The sequence below is a fragment of the Nanorana parkeri genome, unplaced genomic scaffold (genome assembly GCF_000935625.1).
Source record: "Nanorana parkeri isolate BGI_ZX_2015 unplaced genomic scaffold, ASM93562v1 scaffold264, whole genome shotgun sequence".
In the NCBI taxonomy this organism is placed as follows: domain Eukaryota; kingdom Metazoa; phylum Chordata; class Amphibia; order Anura; family Dicroglossidae; genus Nanorana; species Nanorana parkeri.
In genome coordinates, this window is record NW_017306532.1 from 170,427 (window position 1) to 186,805 (window position 16,379).

Consider the following 16,379-nt stretch of genomic DNA (forward strand, 5'->3'; position numbering starts at 1 on the left):
ACGTAAACGCACTCGCAGCCGAGCAGTGACGTGCGGTACCTCTGGTTCCGGGTGAGGCATTCCCCAGCATGTCCTGCCCACCGAAGCCCCGCCCTCAACCTAGTGCGAAGGAGGGAGGAGACCGGGAGGAGCCTCCCTGTCCCTCACTGCCCCTCACTGCTTAGGCATCGAGATCGATGTCCTCAGGGTTTGTTTTTTTTTTTTTATTGGTGCTTTGCCATTAGTCCAAGCCATCCACAGAGCTCACGCCTCTAACAAAGAGTAGAGGCTGTGACAGCTCTTGCCTCAATAGGTAGGTTACACAAGCAGTGGGGGAAGCCCGCTGCTGTGTAACCTAACTACCTGTCAAAAGCCAGATGCAGCGCTGCCTGTAATTAACAGGCAACGCTCCGTCCATGACAGGTTACACAGCGGGGAGGCTTTCCATGCTCTGTAACCTGTTAGATGCCGATCTGAATGGAGAAAAAGCTGTCAGCTTCAGATCAGACTTAAAGCTGACAGCTTTTTCCTCCGTAATACTAGGTGAGGCTCTGCCTCCCCTGACCGCACATCCATGCACCAGAGAGTTTGTCTCCATTCTTCTGCTGGCTTTCTTGTACAAGTGATTCTCCATCTGTCTCTTCTAGATTCCCAGGACGTTCATGGTGAGTGTGAGGATGGAGAGTGGTGGGAGACCAGCAGACCATTAGTTGTTCAGTGATCTCCTCTGGGTAGTATAGGCCCAGAAGCACTTCAGAGCTATCAAACCCCGATGACTTTGGGTGGGAATCAGCTGACACCTTGTAATCCCTCACGGGCAGGGCCCTCCTTACCATCTTGTCTTGAGTTGTATTGTAAGTGTAATGTCTTCCTTATATTGTAAAGCGCTGCGCAAACTGTTGGCGCCATATAAATCCTGTATAATGATAATTGAATAGTCTGTGCTGGATCAGCTTCAGCAGGGTCTAAAAGACCCCTGATGTCCCCTCTAAAGTGGGCCTGTCGCCAGCACTATGCTATCAGCCCTCTTTTGATAGCAATAAAGTGATGTTACAAAGAAAAAAAGAATAGAACACCCACACCCAAACACCAAAGCTCCGGGAGTCTCCCGCTATTAGATAGCGGCCGCCCAGGAGAGAAACAGTTTCTCCCGGAAAGGTTTACTCTGCTCGATCGAGCAAAGTAAACCTTTCCCTGCTGTTTTTTTTTTTCTCTGACATCACGGGTTTGCAATAGCCAGTAGCAAACTAGCTATTGCACCCACCCTCTGCTGCTGTCAATCAGCAGAGGGGGACCTGAAGTTCTCCATCAGGTCCTCTTCTAGTGATTGACAGCAGCAGAGGGTGGGTGCAATAGCCAGCATGCTATTGGCTATTGCAAAGTTAAATAGCCAATAGGAATCTAGCTATGCATTCCTATGCTGGTTTTTTTTTTTTTATTATTTTTTTATTCTGACGGCAGCAGCTGTCAGAATACTAAATAAAACAAACCTGCAGATAGCAAAGAAGCTATTGCTTCCTCTGCTATCTGCCATCATTTCAGGTAGGTGCTCCCTCCTCCCTCCCTGAAATGAGAAGGGCACCTCCTTGAAATTGCTTCTTTCAGGTTGGGATCCCTGCCATGGTGGTTAACAATTGAGTGAAGCAATCATTCTGGGGCCATTTTTAACTGTTAACTCTAAATTGATGACCTGTAAAGGCTTTTGAAGCATCTTCTATGGACAATTTTGTATACTTATGAGAGAAAAGTAAACTTTTCCCTGCTGTTTTTTTTTTTCTCTGACATCACGGGTTTGCAATAGCCAGCATGCTATTGGCTATTGCAAAGTTAAATAGCCAATAGGAATCTAGCTATGCATTCCTATGCTGGTTTTTTTTTTTTTATTATTTTTTTATTCTGACGGCAGCAGCTGTCAGAATACTAAATAAAACAAACCTGCAGATAGCAAAGAAGCTATTGCTTCCTCTGCTATCTGCCATCATTTCAGGTAGGTGCTCCCTCCTCCCTCCCTGAAATGAGAAGGGCACCTCCTTGAAATTGCTTCTTTCAGGTTGGGATCCCTGCCATGGTGGTTAACAATTGAGTGAAGCAATCATTCTGGGGCCATTTTTAACTGTTAACTCTAAATTGATGACCTGTAAAGGCTTTTGAAGCATCTTCTATGGACAATTTTGTATACTTATGGATAATTTTAGGCTGCCTCACAGGCGTGTACAATTTTCGGGGTTCATACATTTAGTATCTATCAACTCGTCATAGCCTCATCATCAATATTTTACCAAAATAATTCTGAAGTCAATGGTTTCCGGGAGCTTTATGGGATGCCGGCCAGAGCGTCCCAGGTTGCTAAAAGCTGGGCGGGGAGATGAGTGTGGCCCTTACACATCTGCCCCTCCGGCTCTTAGAAACCAGCAAAGCCCTGGCGGGCAGCAGGCTCACAGCAAACCGACTTTCCCAAAAGGTGAGCCATGCCCTTAAATTACAGACTATGTTGTGAATTCCCTTGCTTTCACAAAATGTCCTCCAAGCCGTGAAAAATAACAAGTTTATTGTAAAAAGGAAGAAGAACCCTACGAGGCCATTATTAGGAAGGGTCACAGGAAACAATATATAATATATTGCCCATGTAACGCAGAGCGGGGCTGTACGCCACAGCGCCAGCCAGTCACAGCGCTTCCCACAAATCATTGCGTTCAGCCGCTCTAGCCTTCCGTCGATCTCTATGGTCTGTGGCGGGCGGACTCGGTGGAAGTCTGAAGGTTGTTGCCAACCAACATGGCGGACACGGGAGATGAGACATCCAAAGACAAGGTATAGTACAGTAGCACTTCTACAGAATAATTTATATATATTTGCACTTGTAGTTCATGTGCTTTATTTTTTGAATAGCAGAATCTCCGTGAATGCATTAATGTTATATGTAGTCAGACCATGCTGCGTTCACCGTGCTATATCGCCTGGAGCTCAATAGGTCGGCCATCTGTGGTGAGTGTTGTGTATGAGCAGTACACCGGCCTGTTCATCTTGTGCACTACAGTTGAGAGATGTATATAGTAAGCAGTCAGATTTAGGCTTCCATTGCTCCCTGATCTTGGAGGGCACCAGGACCATCAGTGTCTTCTCTGGTGACATGGCTGACTGATGATTCTCAAACAGCTACACATACAAGTCTAGTCCTCTCCCCTCTGCCATGAGGGAGCATGTGTGTGCCTGCATCGTCCAAGTTCGCATGTAATACTGTCAGGTGCACTATGGTGCCTTTATTTCTTAAGAGAGAAGTATGGGTTAAGTGTTTTTCCCCATAGTTCTCTTTAGGGTCACGGAAGGACATATACTAACCTCTTCCCGTGACCCAAAGCTCAGTATATAGCGGGCTATTTCCCGCGATATACTGAGAGCAGAGCACTTCAGCCGGGACGGATCCCTACAATACTGTCTGGATCCACCCAGCTACGTGAGTGACAGCTGGCTCTGCCTATCTAGAGACAGAGCCAGCTGTGCCCACCCCCTCCCCCGTCCATTCCTCCACTCAGCGCTGGAGGATCGGAGCGGGAAGGGGGGAACCCCGGCAGGGAGCCAATCAGGAAGTGTGCGTATCGGCGGCATGTTTCTGCTCACTTCCCGATCGATAGAGCCGACCTGTGACAGCTTCTTTGTCACAGGTCGGCTCTGACTATGAGGATGAGTGGAAATCACCCACCTCATAGTTCTCCTTTAATGACACCCTGATGCACCAAGCTATCGTATGGATGCTGCATTATATCACAGCGAATGGTGACAAAAATAGGCTGCCCTACCGCAACATACCTATGATGTCGTATCACAGAGATGTGAATGGAGCCTTGAGATGAACTCCGGGCAGATGAATGCAGCTCTGTAATCATTAATATGTCCTTAGTGCTGAAGTTTAATGTTTTGTACACATTAGATATGGGTATATGGTGTGTATCCCCACAGCTTCAGCTGCTTCTTCTAAACATCTCCCCTCACAGCTGCTAACAGACTCCTCCTCACAGCACGCTGTGTAAAGTTCTACCGCTTACCCCGCCCCCTCTGCTCTCTCCTCCATTAACAGAACTCGATGGTGGGGGATCACAGTAAGAGAAGATCTGTGAATGGAGGAGAGGTTTGTTGAATGACAGACTCTACTCCTCCATTCACAGAACATCTCCTACTATAATCCCACAATACACTGAGTTCTGTGAATGGAGGAGAGGGTTGTTGAATGACAGACTCTACTCCTCCGTTCACAGGCCTTCTCCTACTATAATCCCACAATACACTGAGTTCTGTGAATGGAGGAGAGGGTTGTTGAATGACAGACTCTACTCCTCCGTTCACAGGACATCTCCTACTATAATCCCACAATACACTGAGTTCTGTGAATGGAGGAGAGGGTTGTTGAATGACAGACTCTACTCCTCCGTTCACAGGCCTTCTCCTACTATAATCCCACAATACACTGAGTTCTGTGAATGGAGGAGAGGGTTGTTGAATGACAGACTCTACTCCTCCATTCACAGACCTTCTCCTACTATAATCCCACAATACACTGAGTTCTGTGAATGGAGGAGAGGGTTGTTGAATGACAGACTCTACTCCTCCGTTCACAGGCCTTCTCCTACTATAATCCCACAATACACTGAGTTCTGTGAATGGAGGAGAGGGTTGTTGAATGACAGACTCTACTCCTCCGTTCACAGGCCTTCTCCTACTATAATCCCACAATACACTGAGTTCTGTGAATGGAGGAGAGGGTTGTTGAATGACAGACTCTACTCCTCCATTTACAGACCTTCTCCTACTATAATCCCACAATACACTGAGTTCTGTGAATGGAGGAGAGGGTTGTTGAATGACAGACTCTACTCCTCCGTTCACAGGCCTTCTCCTACTATAATCCCACAATACACTGAGTTCTGTGAATGGAGGAGAGGGTTGTTGAATGACAGACTCTACTCCTCCATTCACAGACCTTCTCCTACTATAATCCCACAATACACTGAGTTCTGTGAATGGAGGAGAGGGTTGTTGAATGACAGACTCTACTCCTCCATTCACAGACCTTCTCCTACTATAATCCCACAATACACTGAGTTCTGTGAATGGAGGAGAGGGTTGTTGAATGACAGACTCTACTCCTCCGTTCACAGGCCTTCTCCTACTATAATCCCACAATACACTGAGTTCTGTGAATGGAGGAGAGGGTTGTTGAATGACAGACTCTACTCCTCCATTTACAGACCTTCTCCTACTATAATCCCACAATACACTGAGTTCTGTGAATGGAGGAGAGGGTTGTTGAATGACAGACTCTACTTCTTCATGCACAGAACTTGATATATTGTGGGATTATAATAGGAGAAGATCTGTGAATGGAGGGGAGAGCAGAGGGTGGGACTAACGGTGCAACTTTACACAGCAGCTTCTCTCCTTGCAGCTTCTCACAGTGACACCGAAGGGAAGATTTTTATAAGAAGCAGCAGCTGAATCTAAGGGGATACACGCTATATACACATAATGTGTTTGGTGCTGTATCTATCCCCCACCCCAAATAATCAGCTTAAGCTTTACACCCATTAAACAACTCCACAATAATTGGCGATCAGTGACATTAAAAAAAAAACCCTGCCCCCCCCCCCCAATTATTGGTGGTCAGTGGCACATTAAACGACTCCCTTCCCAAAACAATCCTGCAACACTGGTGGTCATTGCTGGGTACAAACAAAGGTAAACAAAAAGGACATCTCTAAACGTCCACTCAGGATAGCAAGGACACCACCCAGCCATTCTATTCCTATATGGTGACCCTCAGATGATTCCCCCTGCATGGGGGAAATTATTGATCTGTGGAGGATTCTATCCATATGCGGGGAATGTCTGTGTCACAGCAGGGCATTATTGACATGGCAATGTTACACACTGCAACCAATGACATTTTAAGAAATGATTCTAAATGGAAGCAAACATCCTTTTGCTTTGGGCAACTCCAGTGTTTTGTAACTATCATTGTCTGTTGTATTTTTCTATGTAGTCATTCAAGTTGTTGTGGCTCCTTGATGTGAAAAACACACCATGTGCACGCGAGTCTTTATTGTATGGGTCAGTGGGATCGTTGGTGGTTGGAGTTGGAAATTTTCTTGCAACAAGTAAGTGACGATATTTTTACTTAAGTGTATATATTTGTATCATAATTTAAAGGGTCAGACCATCTGACAGTTACATTTTAGTGAAAGGTGAGGCCTCTGACTTATGTGTCCTGGGAACTCTTAAAGGAGAACTATGGGGTCAGTGCTTTTCCCCAAAGTTCTCCTTAGGGTAACGAGAGGAAACAAGTCAGCGCTGGCGGATCGGAGCAGGGAGGGGGGAATCTAGCCCCTCCCCTGTCACGGCAGAGAGCTGTGACAGGATCGAGAGGTGAGCGAACGCCGGTATGTGTTCGCTCACCTCCCGATCTACTGAGCCGACCTGTGACGGTCTCATTGTCACAGGTCGGCTAGAACTATGAGGTGAGTGAAGAGCACTCACCTCATAGTTCTCCTTTAATGGAGAGATCTCCCTGCCATAGGTGACAATCTTCCATTATGTATACAGGACAGGAAGTGAAGGCAAGTCTGCCCACTGGGAAAAAAAATTTCTTGTTCATCTTGTTGGAATTCTGTGACTCGGCCTCCAGCCTTGTGCATTTTATGGTCACTGAAAGCCCCAGTAAGTCCTAATATCGCTCTCATATACGGTATCGCAGGGATGGCCCTCCAGCTGTGGTGGAACTACAAATCCCATGAGGCTTTGCAAGATTCTCACAGCCACAGACATGACTCCGGGAGAGAGATGCTTCATGGGATTTGTTGTTTCACCACAGCTGGAGGGCCGGAGTTTGGCTACCCCTGCTGTATCGCATACATTTTCCCATATATCTTTGGATTCAACAACTGTTAAGGATCCCACTTTGGCATCCACATTGATTTGGCCACTTACAAATATTTTTCCGCTGGCACCAGTCAATGTAAAGATTAGGATGGATAATGAAAGTCTGAATATCATTGGTGGTTCTATGGGTTGCCTGGAGGATACCAGGAGAAGCTTTGACAGCTCCAAGACCGCCCTCTGATATCCCCCTTCTCCGATGTCGGTTTGTACAAACCTTACAACTATATTCTCCTCTCCTACAGGTCGGGTGAAGCGGTCGTGTGATTTGGCTGTTGGAGGATTTCTTCTCACCACTCTTAGTTTCTGGTAAGATTATTCCTCTAAATGTTTACTGAGAAACAGAAGAACCAATTCTTTTAGGGCATGAAGTACAACTTGTATTACAAATGACAGTATGTCACCGTGAGAAACACGATCACTTGTGTATATGTATAAGAAATGTCTGAAATGGATGGTTTTGGGTCTCACCGCATGGTAAATGGAGGTTATTCACTGTATCTTGTTACAAGCATCACGTCAGACCTTCCTTTCCAAACCCAGCCAAGTTTTAGAAAAAGATTTCATAATGCTATTTTTGTCTCTCGGCACACACTGAGCCATTGCTGATCGATCGGTGGAGGTCTTCTGAATTGGATCGTCTGTTTAGTTAGAACTGTGACCATCACTGCTCTGTCTTTAGTATCAGATCCAATGTGTTCCAATTTGGTTGTGCCTCGCAGACATAACATAGCCCCCGAAACCCACTAGAAGGTAATGAGGCCGGAGCTGACAAAGGATTTAAGTTCACTCTCAGCCTTTATACAAATTGGGATAACATCCACTTTATATGTGTTACTTGTTCCCATTCACATAGCACAGGGGTCGGCAACCCCCGGCACGCGTGGCCGGCTTGGCACGCGAGGCCACATCGGCTGGCACGCAAACTAATTTTTTTGCATTTGAGAGCTTGCTCGAGCCGGCTGTCAGATTGAAGTCCCACCCACCTCCCTGACGTGACCAGTTGACGTTCGTGCGCGGAGCCGCACTGAGGAGGCCCTCGACGGTCTGCTCGAGGTCCTGCTTGGCGGATTCTTTACCTGCAGCACGCAGGACCGAAGGAGGAGAATCGCTCACCCGCCTGCCGGACTGAAAGGATCTTCTGTTCCCCGCCTGATTTTGTCACCATACTGCCCATCATTAGTCAGAGCACAGTGCACAGAGCAGTGGCGGATCCAGGGGGGGGGCACCCCCGCAGTGTGTGCTGACAGCTGTCCCTCCTCCAGCTCCGTGTTAAAGACTTTAATGCGGTTCATTGTAAAAACTTTTGTACAGTGAACTGCAGTAAAGTCTGTGACACGGAGCTGGAGGAGGGACAGCTGTATGTTCCGGCGTGTGTGCTGTGAATACAACAGGCGGCTGCCTGTCATTGACAGTGATCACATCACTGTTAGCCTGGCGGGGGCGGAGCCTATACCCGTCATTGGGGCGGAGCCTATACCAGTCATGGGGGCGGAGCCTATACCAGTCTCTGCAGGCACCCACAGCCACATCCTGGTATGTGGGTCAGCATGAGTGAGGACCCTCTCCTGTGACCCCTCCCCTCCATTGGCCGCCAAGGAGAGGTGCTGCAGCCTGGATGTAGGTAAGGTAATATGTTAATATTTACAAAGTGCTGTTTACATTTTTCTTCTAAAAATTTTTTCCAGTATGCTGTCTGAATGGGAACACATAAACATATGGAGGGGTTTTCTCAGATTTGACTGCAAAAGTGGAAATACACTTTTAGCTGATTTGCACAAGAATTATTAAGAGGACTCCAGGCAAACCCTTGCATACACCTTTGAAACGCCTATATATTTACTGTTCAGTCAGTGTCCCGATTTTATATACCTTATCCACAATGCACAGCCAGGTAGATCATTCTGCTACTTCCTCGGTCAGATTTGATGGTTTTTAGGGCTTGTCCTTGCTAAATAGATAGATAGAGATGATGATTCAGTCTCCAATAGACAAGCTGAAGATGGAGGCACCCTTTTAGATTGTAAGCCCTCAGGGGCAGGGCCCTCCTTACCTTCTTGTCTTGAATTGTATTGTGACTGTAATGTCTTCCTTATATTGTAAAGCGCTGTGCAAACTGTTGGCGCTATATAAATCCTGTCTAATAATAATATTTCTAGCAAACGATTGCATAAAAACTGATTTTTAGTTCACATGTATTGCAATACATGTTCAAGCTGTCCAGTTGCTTTCAAGTGATCCCTGTCTAGCCAGTCCCTACTCTCCTATACAAGAGGCCAAATCCATACTCCTTTATATCATACTTTTAATGGACATATTGAGGCTGATTTTCTAATGGAGTTGAGAATCTTCAGTTAAAGTGTACATTTTCACTTCAGATAGATTCTTCCCCGGCCACAGCAGCCAGAGAAATGACAGTGTGAACCCGGAAGCGATGTAATGCACGTCAATTCCCGTTTTAGGAATCGGAGGGGAGATCAGCCACTGGGAGTATGCTGCTCTCCCTCTGATTGAGGTGCACACACCTGCTGCTGTACCGATCGCAGGCCCAAACGGGGGACAGTGGGCCTGGGATAGCAGGCAGCGGAGGGGTACAAACTCCCCAGCCAGCACCATACAAGCGTTTGGGTGGCTCTGTAGCTGCCCGAACCGTTGTATGCGCCAGCTTTTTCCAGCTGTAAAATAACATTTAAAAATGACAAAGGTCAAAGTATAAGACAAGCCTGTGAACGTCTCTACCGTCATAAAAGCTTATTTCTAACAGCTCCAGTGGACCGTTTTTTCTTTTTTAATTCTCCTTTTTTTTTTCGCTTTAGGCCTGCAGTCTGTGTCAAGTTTTTACTGCTGCAGGTGCCAACAGTGATGACTGTACGACTGAGTCACATTCATTGTAGTGTTACCCTAAGGGCCTGTGTTGATTACATCAGATTAAGATCATTCGTATATCATTGAGAAATCATCGACCGGTGCATTTGATATGCTTTGTATGTTTCACATCTCCAGAGACTTGTATGGGAATGCAAAAACCATTTGACCTGAGCAAAAGCCCATTGACACAGGACCTTGAAAACTCTTCTGCAATATCCTTGTGAGTGCAGCTTCTTTGCTAATACTGTTCTCTCATTTTAGGATGTACTGCAGATACAACCATGCAAGACTCAGGATACAGCAGAGAATGGTACAAGAAGGCCTTAGAAAACAGGTCATGTATGAAGGTAGCCCCAAGGATCCAAATTTCAGAGACAGCCAAAAAAGTGATTCAGACCAGTAACCAGAGCCGTGGACTGCCAAGGACATTTCTAGACGTGTAATAAATATTACGCTGCAGCCAAGCCAACTGTTGTGGACTTTCAAAATATTTTCTGCTGTATTACAGAATTAATTGGTGTGTTTAATGCACTGAAAGGCTTCATAAGAAAAGGTGACACTTCTTCCATCCTTCTGCATCTACCACACCTTAATGGCGGCAGACTTTGGTTTATGGAGATGTTTGCTCAGACATGCATTAAAGCTTCATTTTATTTTAAAACTAGTTTCATTCCTGCCTCCTGCTGCATAGGCCTGGTATAAACGGTATTCCTCTAACCCGTCTGATTTCCAGATAGTAAATGTGAACTGCTGGGGTCATCTAAGCAACAGCTTTATTTTCAACCTAATAGGAGGCAATGGGAACAAAATAAACAGAGGTGAGAAAGGCTGAGTGACTCGGGGGGCACATGAAGACCTTAGTGGGAATGCAGAGGGGGAAAAAAATGGTGATCGAGAAAATATCAGTATTTGGAGCTCTTAAATGATGAAGCTATATACCAGTGTTTGCAAGTGTGGGGGATACAGAAGATACAAGATCTGGTATGTGTCAAAGAGCAGGTGACGGAAACTGAGAGCCTTATCCAACAAGAGCAGCGGAGAGGAGAAAACGCAGTTACAAGACATACAAGGGAGAGGAAAGACACGTTAGCTGCCACAGTGCCTCTGGGCCTTCCAGGCAGGGGGAGGGCCTCTATGCATGCTGTGTACACTGCGTGGTTATTGCTAATAACACGCATACACATGGACACGCGCAATTTCATTACAAGTCTATGGGAGCGAAAGTGCACGGGATCCGCCTCAAAGTAGTTCCTGCATCTTTTCAACACGCGATGCAACGCTAAGGTGTGAACAGTTGCCATTGGCTTGAATGGAATTGCATGTTTTCGTGCGCCTAGATCTGCACACAAAATTGCTCAGGGGTGAACCAGGCCTAAAAGGTATTCTCCAGGCTGCTGCATCAGATTAGGGTTGTGGGCAAGCAGGTGGAAAGCAAAATGCTGCTGATACTGGCTCCTGCTGGATGTCAAAATGCCTGAACAATCTGATTGGACACAGGCAATGTTCAGGTGTTTTGAGAGCCAGCAGTGCTCTAGCAAGCCCAGTGGGAGATTCCTCCATCCACACAGTTTAGCGTAGATGGAGGAATTAATTTGTTGCACTTTTTCCATCTGACCATAGAAAATCTGATCATCTATAGGTGTACGGCCAGCTTTAAGGTGATTAGCCAGAAACTTGTCCTTCCTCTTGCTGAACCAGCTTCACCTGGGCGTACTGACGTCACTAGCTCCACCCTATGCGTTGTCACTTGACTTCAGCAGGGGGTACAGACTAGTGTACTTTATTCCTTTTAATAAGTATTTCTATTTACAGTTCCTATGGTAACCTAACCCTAATATGCATTTTATTGGAAGGTTTGAACACAAGAATTTATGATTACGTCTTTTCTTTGGAATATTGCACTTTATAGCATTCTGTAGAATTGTAGGCGCTGTACGTGTTTTTTCGGGCCACAAACTGATCATTGTCAACAGCAAAGCGAATATTCACTGATGATATGATCTGATCTGTAAAGATGGGAATGTAAGTCTGCATCCTTTATATTGATGGCTGCTAAGATGTCTCTGGGATAAAAGGCGGCAATAACTGACTGTCCTGAAAAGTTTTGAGTGGAATCTTTTCAAAGGTATTGGGAGCCTTCAATTGCAAAATAAATTCCTCCTTTGGATTTCAGAAACTGAAACAGATTTGAATATAAACATTGAACTAGTTGCATGCTACCCACCTGTACATGTTTTCTTCCCAAATCTCTGCAAAACCCATCAGGCATACTCCCACTTCTGATGGAGTCGGACCTCCCATATAGAGCCCCAAGTTTTGATCTTTTGTGTTGCCAAACATTTAATATGGAAGTGCACCCTGACTTGGTGGAAAAAAAAGAATGTTTTGATGCAGCATAGGAATGTGTCGGCCTGCGCCATTCTCCATCGCCTACTTAATTATATTGTCCAGTGCAAAGAGAAAAAAAAACAGCCTCCCACAAATGCTTGTCAAAAAACCAAGCCTTCTTTCACTGTTTATGCAATTTAGTTGCGCTAGGAGAGAAAAATACCTGGTCACCAGCTGCAACAATGTGTATAGATACTGATCAATAAAGGCTGGTATGTTGCGCTTGGTGTTAATTTACTCATGTATATCGTAAACTCTGTGATATTTTGATAGTCAGTGTTTATACCTGTAGTGAATACTGTATTGTGAATACTAATAAAAATTGGAAGTTTTAAAAACTTCCAATTTTTATTAGTATTCACAATACAGTATTCACTACGGGTATAAACACTGACTATCAAAATATCACAGAGTTTACGATATACATGAGTAAATTAACACCAAGCGCAACATACCAGCCTTCTTTCACTGTTGCTCCGCTGACCAGCACTTGGCAGATTGCCCTGCGGATTACCTGAACCATAGCTCGGCTAGTGTCCAGCGACCCAACACACAAAAGTTCAACACGACAGTTATTTGGTCAACACAATTAAATCGAATGTTTAAAAAAACCAAAACCTTTTTGGCTTGACTTCTCTTTTGGGTCACAGGAGTGCATTTACTAATGTACTCCTGTGACCCAAAAGTCAGCATGTAGCAGGCTACTGAGCTGAGCCATCAGCAGTTACACGATCGTTCAGCGCTTGGTATATAGAGCCAGTAGCTGTCTAAGTATTGGGAAGAGTACATTTTACTCACCTAATGCTTCTCGTGTAACACCAGCAGCCACCAGAACAGACTGGGTAGGCAAGCATGGGTTAAAGGGCAGAGGCCACCAAAGAGTATATGAACCAAGAAATCTTATGTATACTTACATTTTTATAACTTTTAAACACTATTTTTTTACACTAACCCTATTGCATAGGGGGCTAACAAGCCCCCTATGTAATAGCAGATAGGGTGTGACAGGTCCTCTTTATGGAAACATCAAGGGTCTTTCAGACCCCTAATGTCCCCTAGGGACCCCAAAGAAGCCGAGGAAGCAGAGATCTGCTTCATCTCCTGGCTCTAAGGGCTGGGAACTGTGTACAGTGACACCGGAAGTGATGTAATACACATCACTTCCGTGTCCAGTGATCGGAGGAGAGATCAGTGGCTGGAAACCTCTGAATCTCTCTCCCGATCATTGCGGGGAGACCCGCCGAGCCGATCCCAGGCGCCGCGCGGGAACAGCGGTGGCCAGGGAAGACAATGACGGCCGCAGCGCGGGGGGAGGGGGGCGCGACTGCACGGTACAAATGATCCTGTTAAAAGCGGTACCAAGAACACGGCTACTGCGGCTATTTTTCCTTTTATTTAAGGTCAGCTCAGTGCAAGCTCCTGGCACCAGTAAGATTCTCGGTTAAATAAGGTCCCATGCACATGTGCAGGTGATGCATCATCCTGGTCAATTGAGGTCAGCACTAGAGAGGGGTACTCTACAGGCAAGTGTGCCATAATGTGCACAATATGATATGCCATTGCCTACTTTCCAAAGCTCCAGTTAGGACTTGACTTATACTTTAGAGAATTTTTGCATTGTTTTTTTTCTGGTAATTCCTAAATTGCCCTCCACCTAAAGTAGGGGATCCCTTACTAGCATTGCATAGCTTTTAGGGGCAAGATCACTGAATGCCCAGCACAATTATAAGCAAATGTGGATAATATTCATAATGGGCATTTACCATAGAAAAGACAAGAGGTTTGCCGATTCAAAACACATTGCCCTTGCTGCCTTAAAAATCACAAGCCGTGTTATCAACCCTGTCTAGTTCACTTCTGAACTACAACACTTCCCCCTAGGTTAGGGAATGAGGGTGTCCTGTAGTTCAAATCAGGCGTAAACTGCCCTGGGCGACAATGCTGCTCCTCCATACAGTACTGTGAGTGTCATCACCTCAGGACAGTGTGTTAATTACATTTCTATTAAAAAATGGGGGGGGACCCCAAAAAACAATGCCACATCTCAGGCTTACATGTCCAAATTTATTAGGGTGCAATTTTTCCTAAAAGTGCAGCTTTTGGTCTATTCGAATTCCAAACCGTTTGCAAGTTTTCACCAAGTGGTAGTCTTGGACATGGACTATGTGATATGAGCACAAGTTGACCCACCTAAATACAATGATGGCAATAAGACCACAGTTGGTACTAAAGGGAAATGACCAGGATCACAACTGAAACCAGGGATAGAGGTTTCTACTCCTCCCAATTCCACAGCTGTGCACAGTGCTACAGAGGTTTGCTCCGCCTTAGTATTAAGCACGGCTTCTTCAGACAAAATGGCAATGACAGCCTCAAGCCCTGTATAGGCCTATGTAAAGGCCTGGAGCATAAATTGCAGCCTCATGCCCGAGATTACACAGCTAGTGTACAACCACCCATAGTGGTTAGCAGGTGTATGCATGTTTAAGCCGACACTTGCGGCGTACAACCCTAAATTTAAATCAAATCAGAGACAGTAAAAACTCAGAGGCAAGACAATGGGTTTTGTTGAAAATGTTTATTGGCAATTTACATGCAGGAAGAAAATATAGCATTGGATGTATTCATATTTAATAATTCGAGTATGGATTATAAAGCGGGCCTCAGCAGATCTTCTTTCAGTGAGGAAACACAGCAACCATGACAATATTTCAGGATCTTCCAGTCGTATTGCTAATAAACCATTAAATGCTGTATCACGGTCTAGAAAGAAAATGTTACATTTCCCCATGTTATCTTTTTGTAGGACAGTTATCATTGCTGCTTGACAATGATCACTATGTTATGCCATCAGCACAACGTATTTTCCTGATATCATGAGACATTTCTTAAAGGCTCATGGACTAAGGTGCATCTGTAGACCACCTGACCGAAGCTAGCTAGGCTAGTATATGTGCATGTACTGTTAGGGAGAAGGCACTACTTCCACGATATATTTAACAACCCACACCATCTTGCATTCATTTACTAGCAGCTTGCAGACTTGCTCGTAGTCTTCCTACACACTGGTTCTGATTAGGTCTGACCTAAAAAAACTCAACTGCATTTATACGGCTAACTTAAGTCTTACATGGTTATTACTAGGGATGCACCGAAATTTTGTCCACCAAACCATTACACCCCTGCTCCGTTGGGTGCAAGCGTCAGTGTCCTCCACATTCGATGCTGCTCTCCCTGGCCTGTGTCTGCAGAGGTAGCGTGGATCGGAGAGGACATACAGCCATTCCAGTTGTTGGGGCCCAGCGGGGAGGAAAGAAGCTGTCCGGAAGCAGAGCAGTCAGGATGGAGAGTGAAGCACAAACACCGAGTGATCAGTGTTGTAAATAATAAGTGATTACATTGACCCCAATTATGACTGTCTGCTCACTTTATGAATGAGCAGAAGCAGCTCAGTACAGAAGCTTCCTGTCCATTCATGACTGGATTGATAGTAAATATTTACTTTCTCCAGATATTGAATGAACAGGATGCATCTACTGAGCGCTCTGTTCATTAAATGTTGCAGAAAAAGATTGAGGACTGTGTCCACATTTTGTTTTCTACTTTAAAAAGGGAAATATCATGGATCTATTTACACCCCCTCATATATTCCCTCAAAAGCCCCCAAAACAGTGTAACAAAAAAACAAACAAAATAAATGAAAAAAATTATTTGCATTTTTTTTTTAAAAGGTGGGAGAAAAGGCCATTTTTGGTTTTGGCCTGTCACATTTTTACGTTTCAGTCTAAAAATGTAATTTCGGTGCATCCCTAGTTTTTACTATATCTACAGGCGCATGTAATTGGTTATGCTGGAGGAGTATGCTACAGTTATCATTAGATCAGGAGTACACATACAAAAAAATGGACAGATTTTTCTTAAAACAAGAGTAAAAGGCTCTCATACAAAACTTTAGTACCTTTTAGATATGCACAGTATAATTAAGATGTGAGGGGTGTGGGGGACAAAGAAAAACAGAAAAGAAACACAACAACCCAAAACAACTTTTTTTTTTATAAAATTCTTTATTTAAAAGTTTTGATGGTGATCACAGGAAAAAAAATTAAAAATAAAGTGCAAAAGTAGCAAATAGTTGCTCTCTCGGGCGGTCATCAAGAAAATACACCAGATGCATTGCAATATATATAACATAGTAAGCAAAATAAAATATTTAGGGC

The 16,379-nt window shown here is 44.8% G+C and overlaps 1 protein-coding gene across 1 annotated transcript; it reads left to right on the forward strand.

Annotated features, from left to right (window-relative positions):
* The first annotated feature begins 2,697 nt into the window (after window positions 1–2,697).
* LOC108787487 (cytochrome c oxidase protein 20 homolog) lies at window positions 2,698–10,196 on the forward strand. Its single transcript, XM_018557058.1, has 4 exons — window positions 2,698–2,790; window positions 6,014–6,128; window positions 7,152–7,215; window positions 10,036–10,196. The coding sequence occupies exons 1-4, from the start codon at window positions 2,755–2,757 to the stop codon at window positions 10,175–10,177; spliced, it is 357 nt and encodes a 118-aa protein (XP_018412560.1). The 5' UTR covers window positions 2,698–2,754; the 3' UTR covers window positions 10,178–10,196.
* The last annotated feature ends 6,183 nt before the right edge of the window (window positions 10,197–16,379 follow it).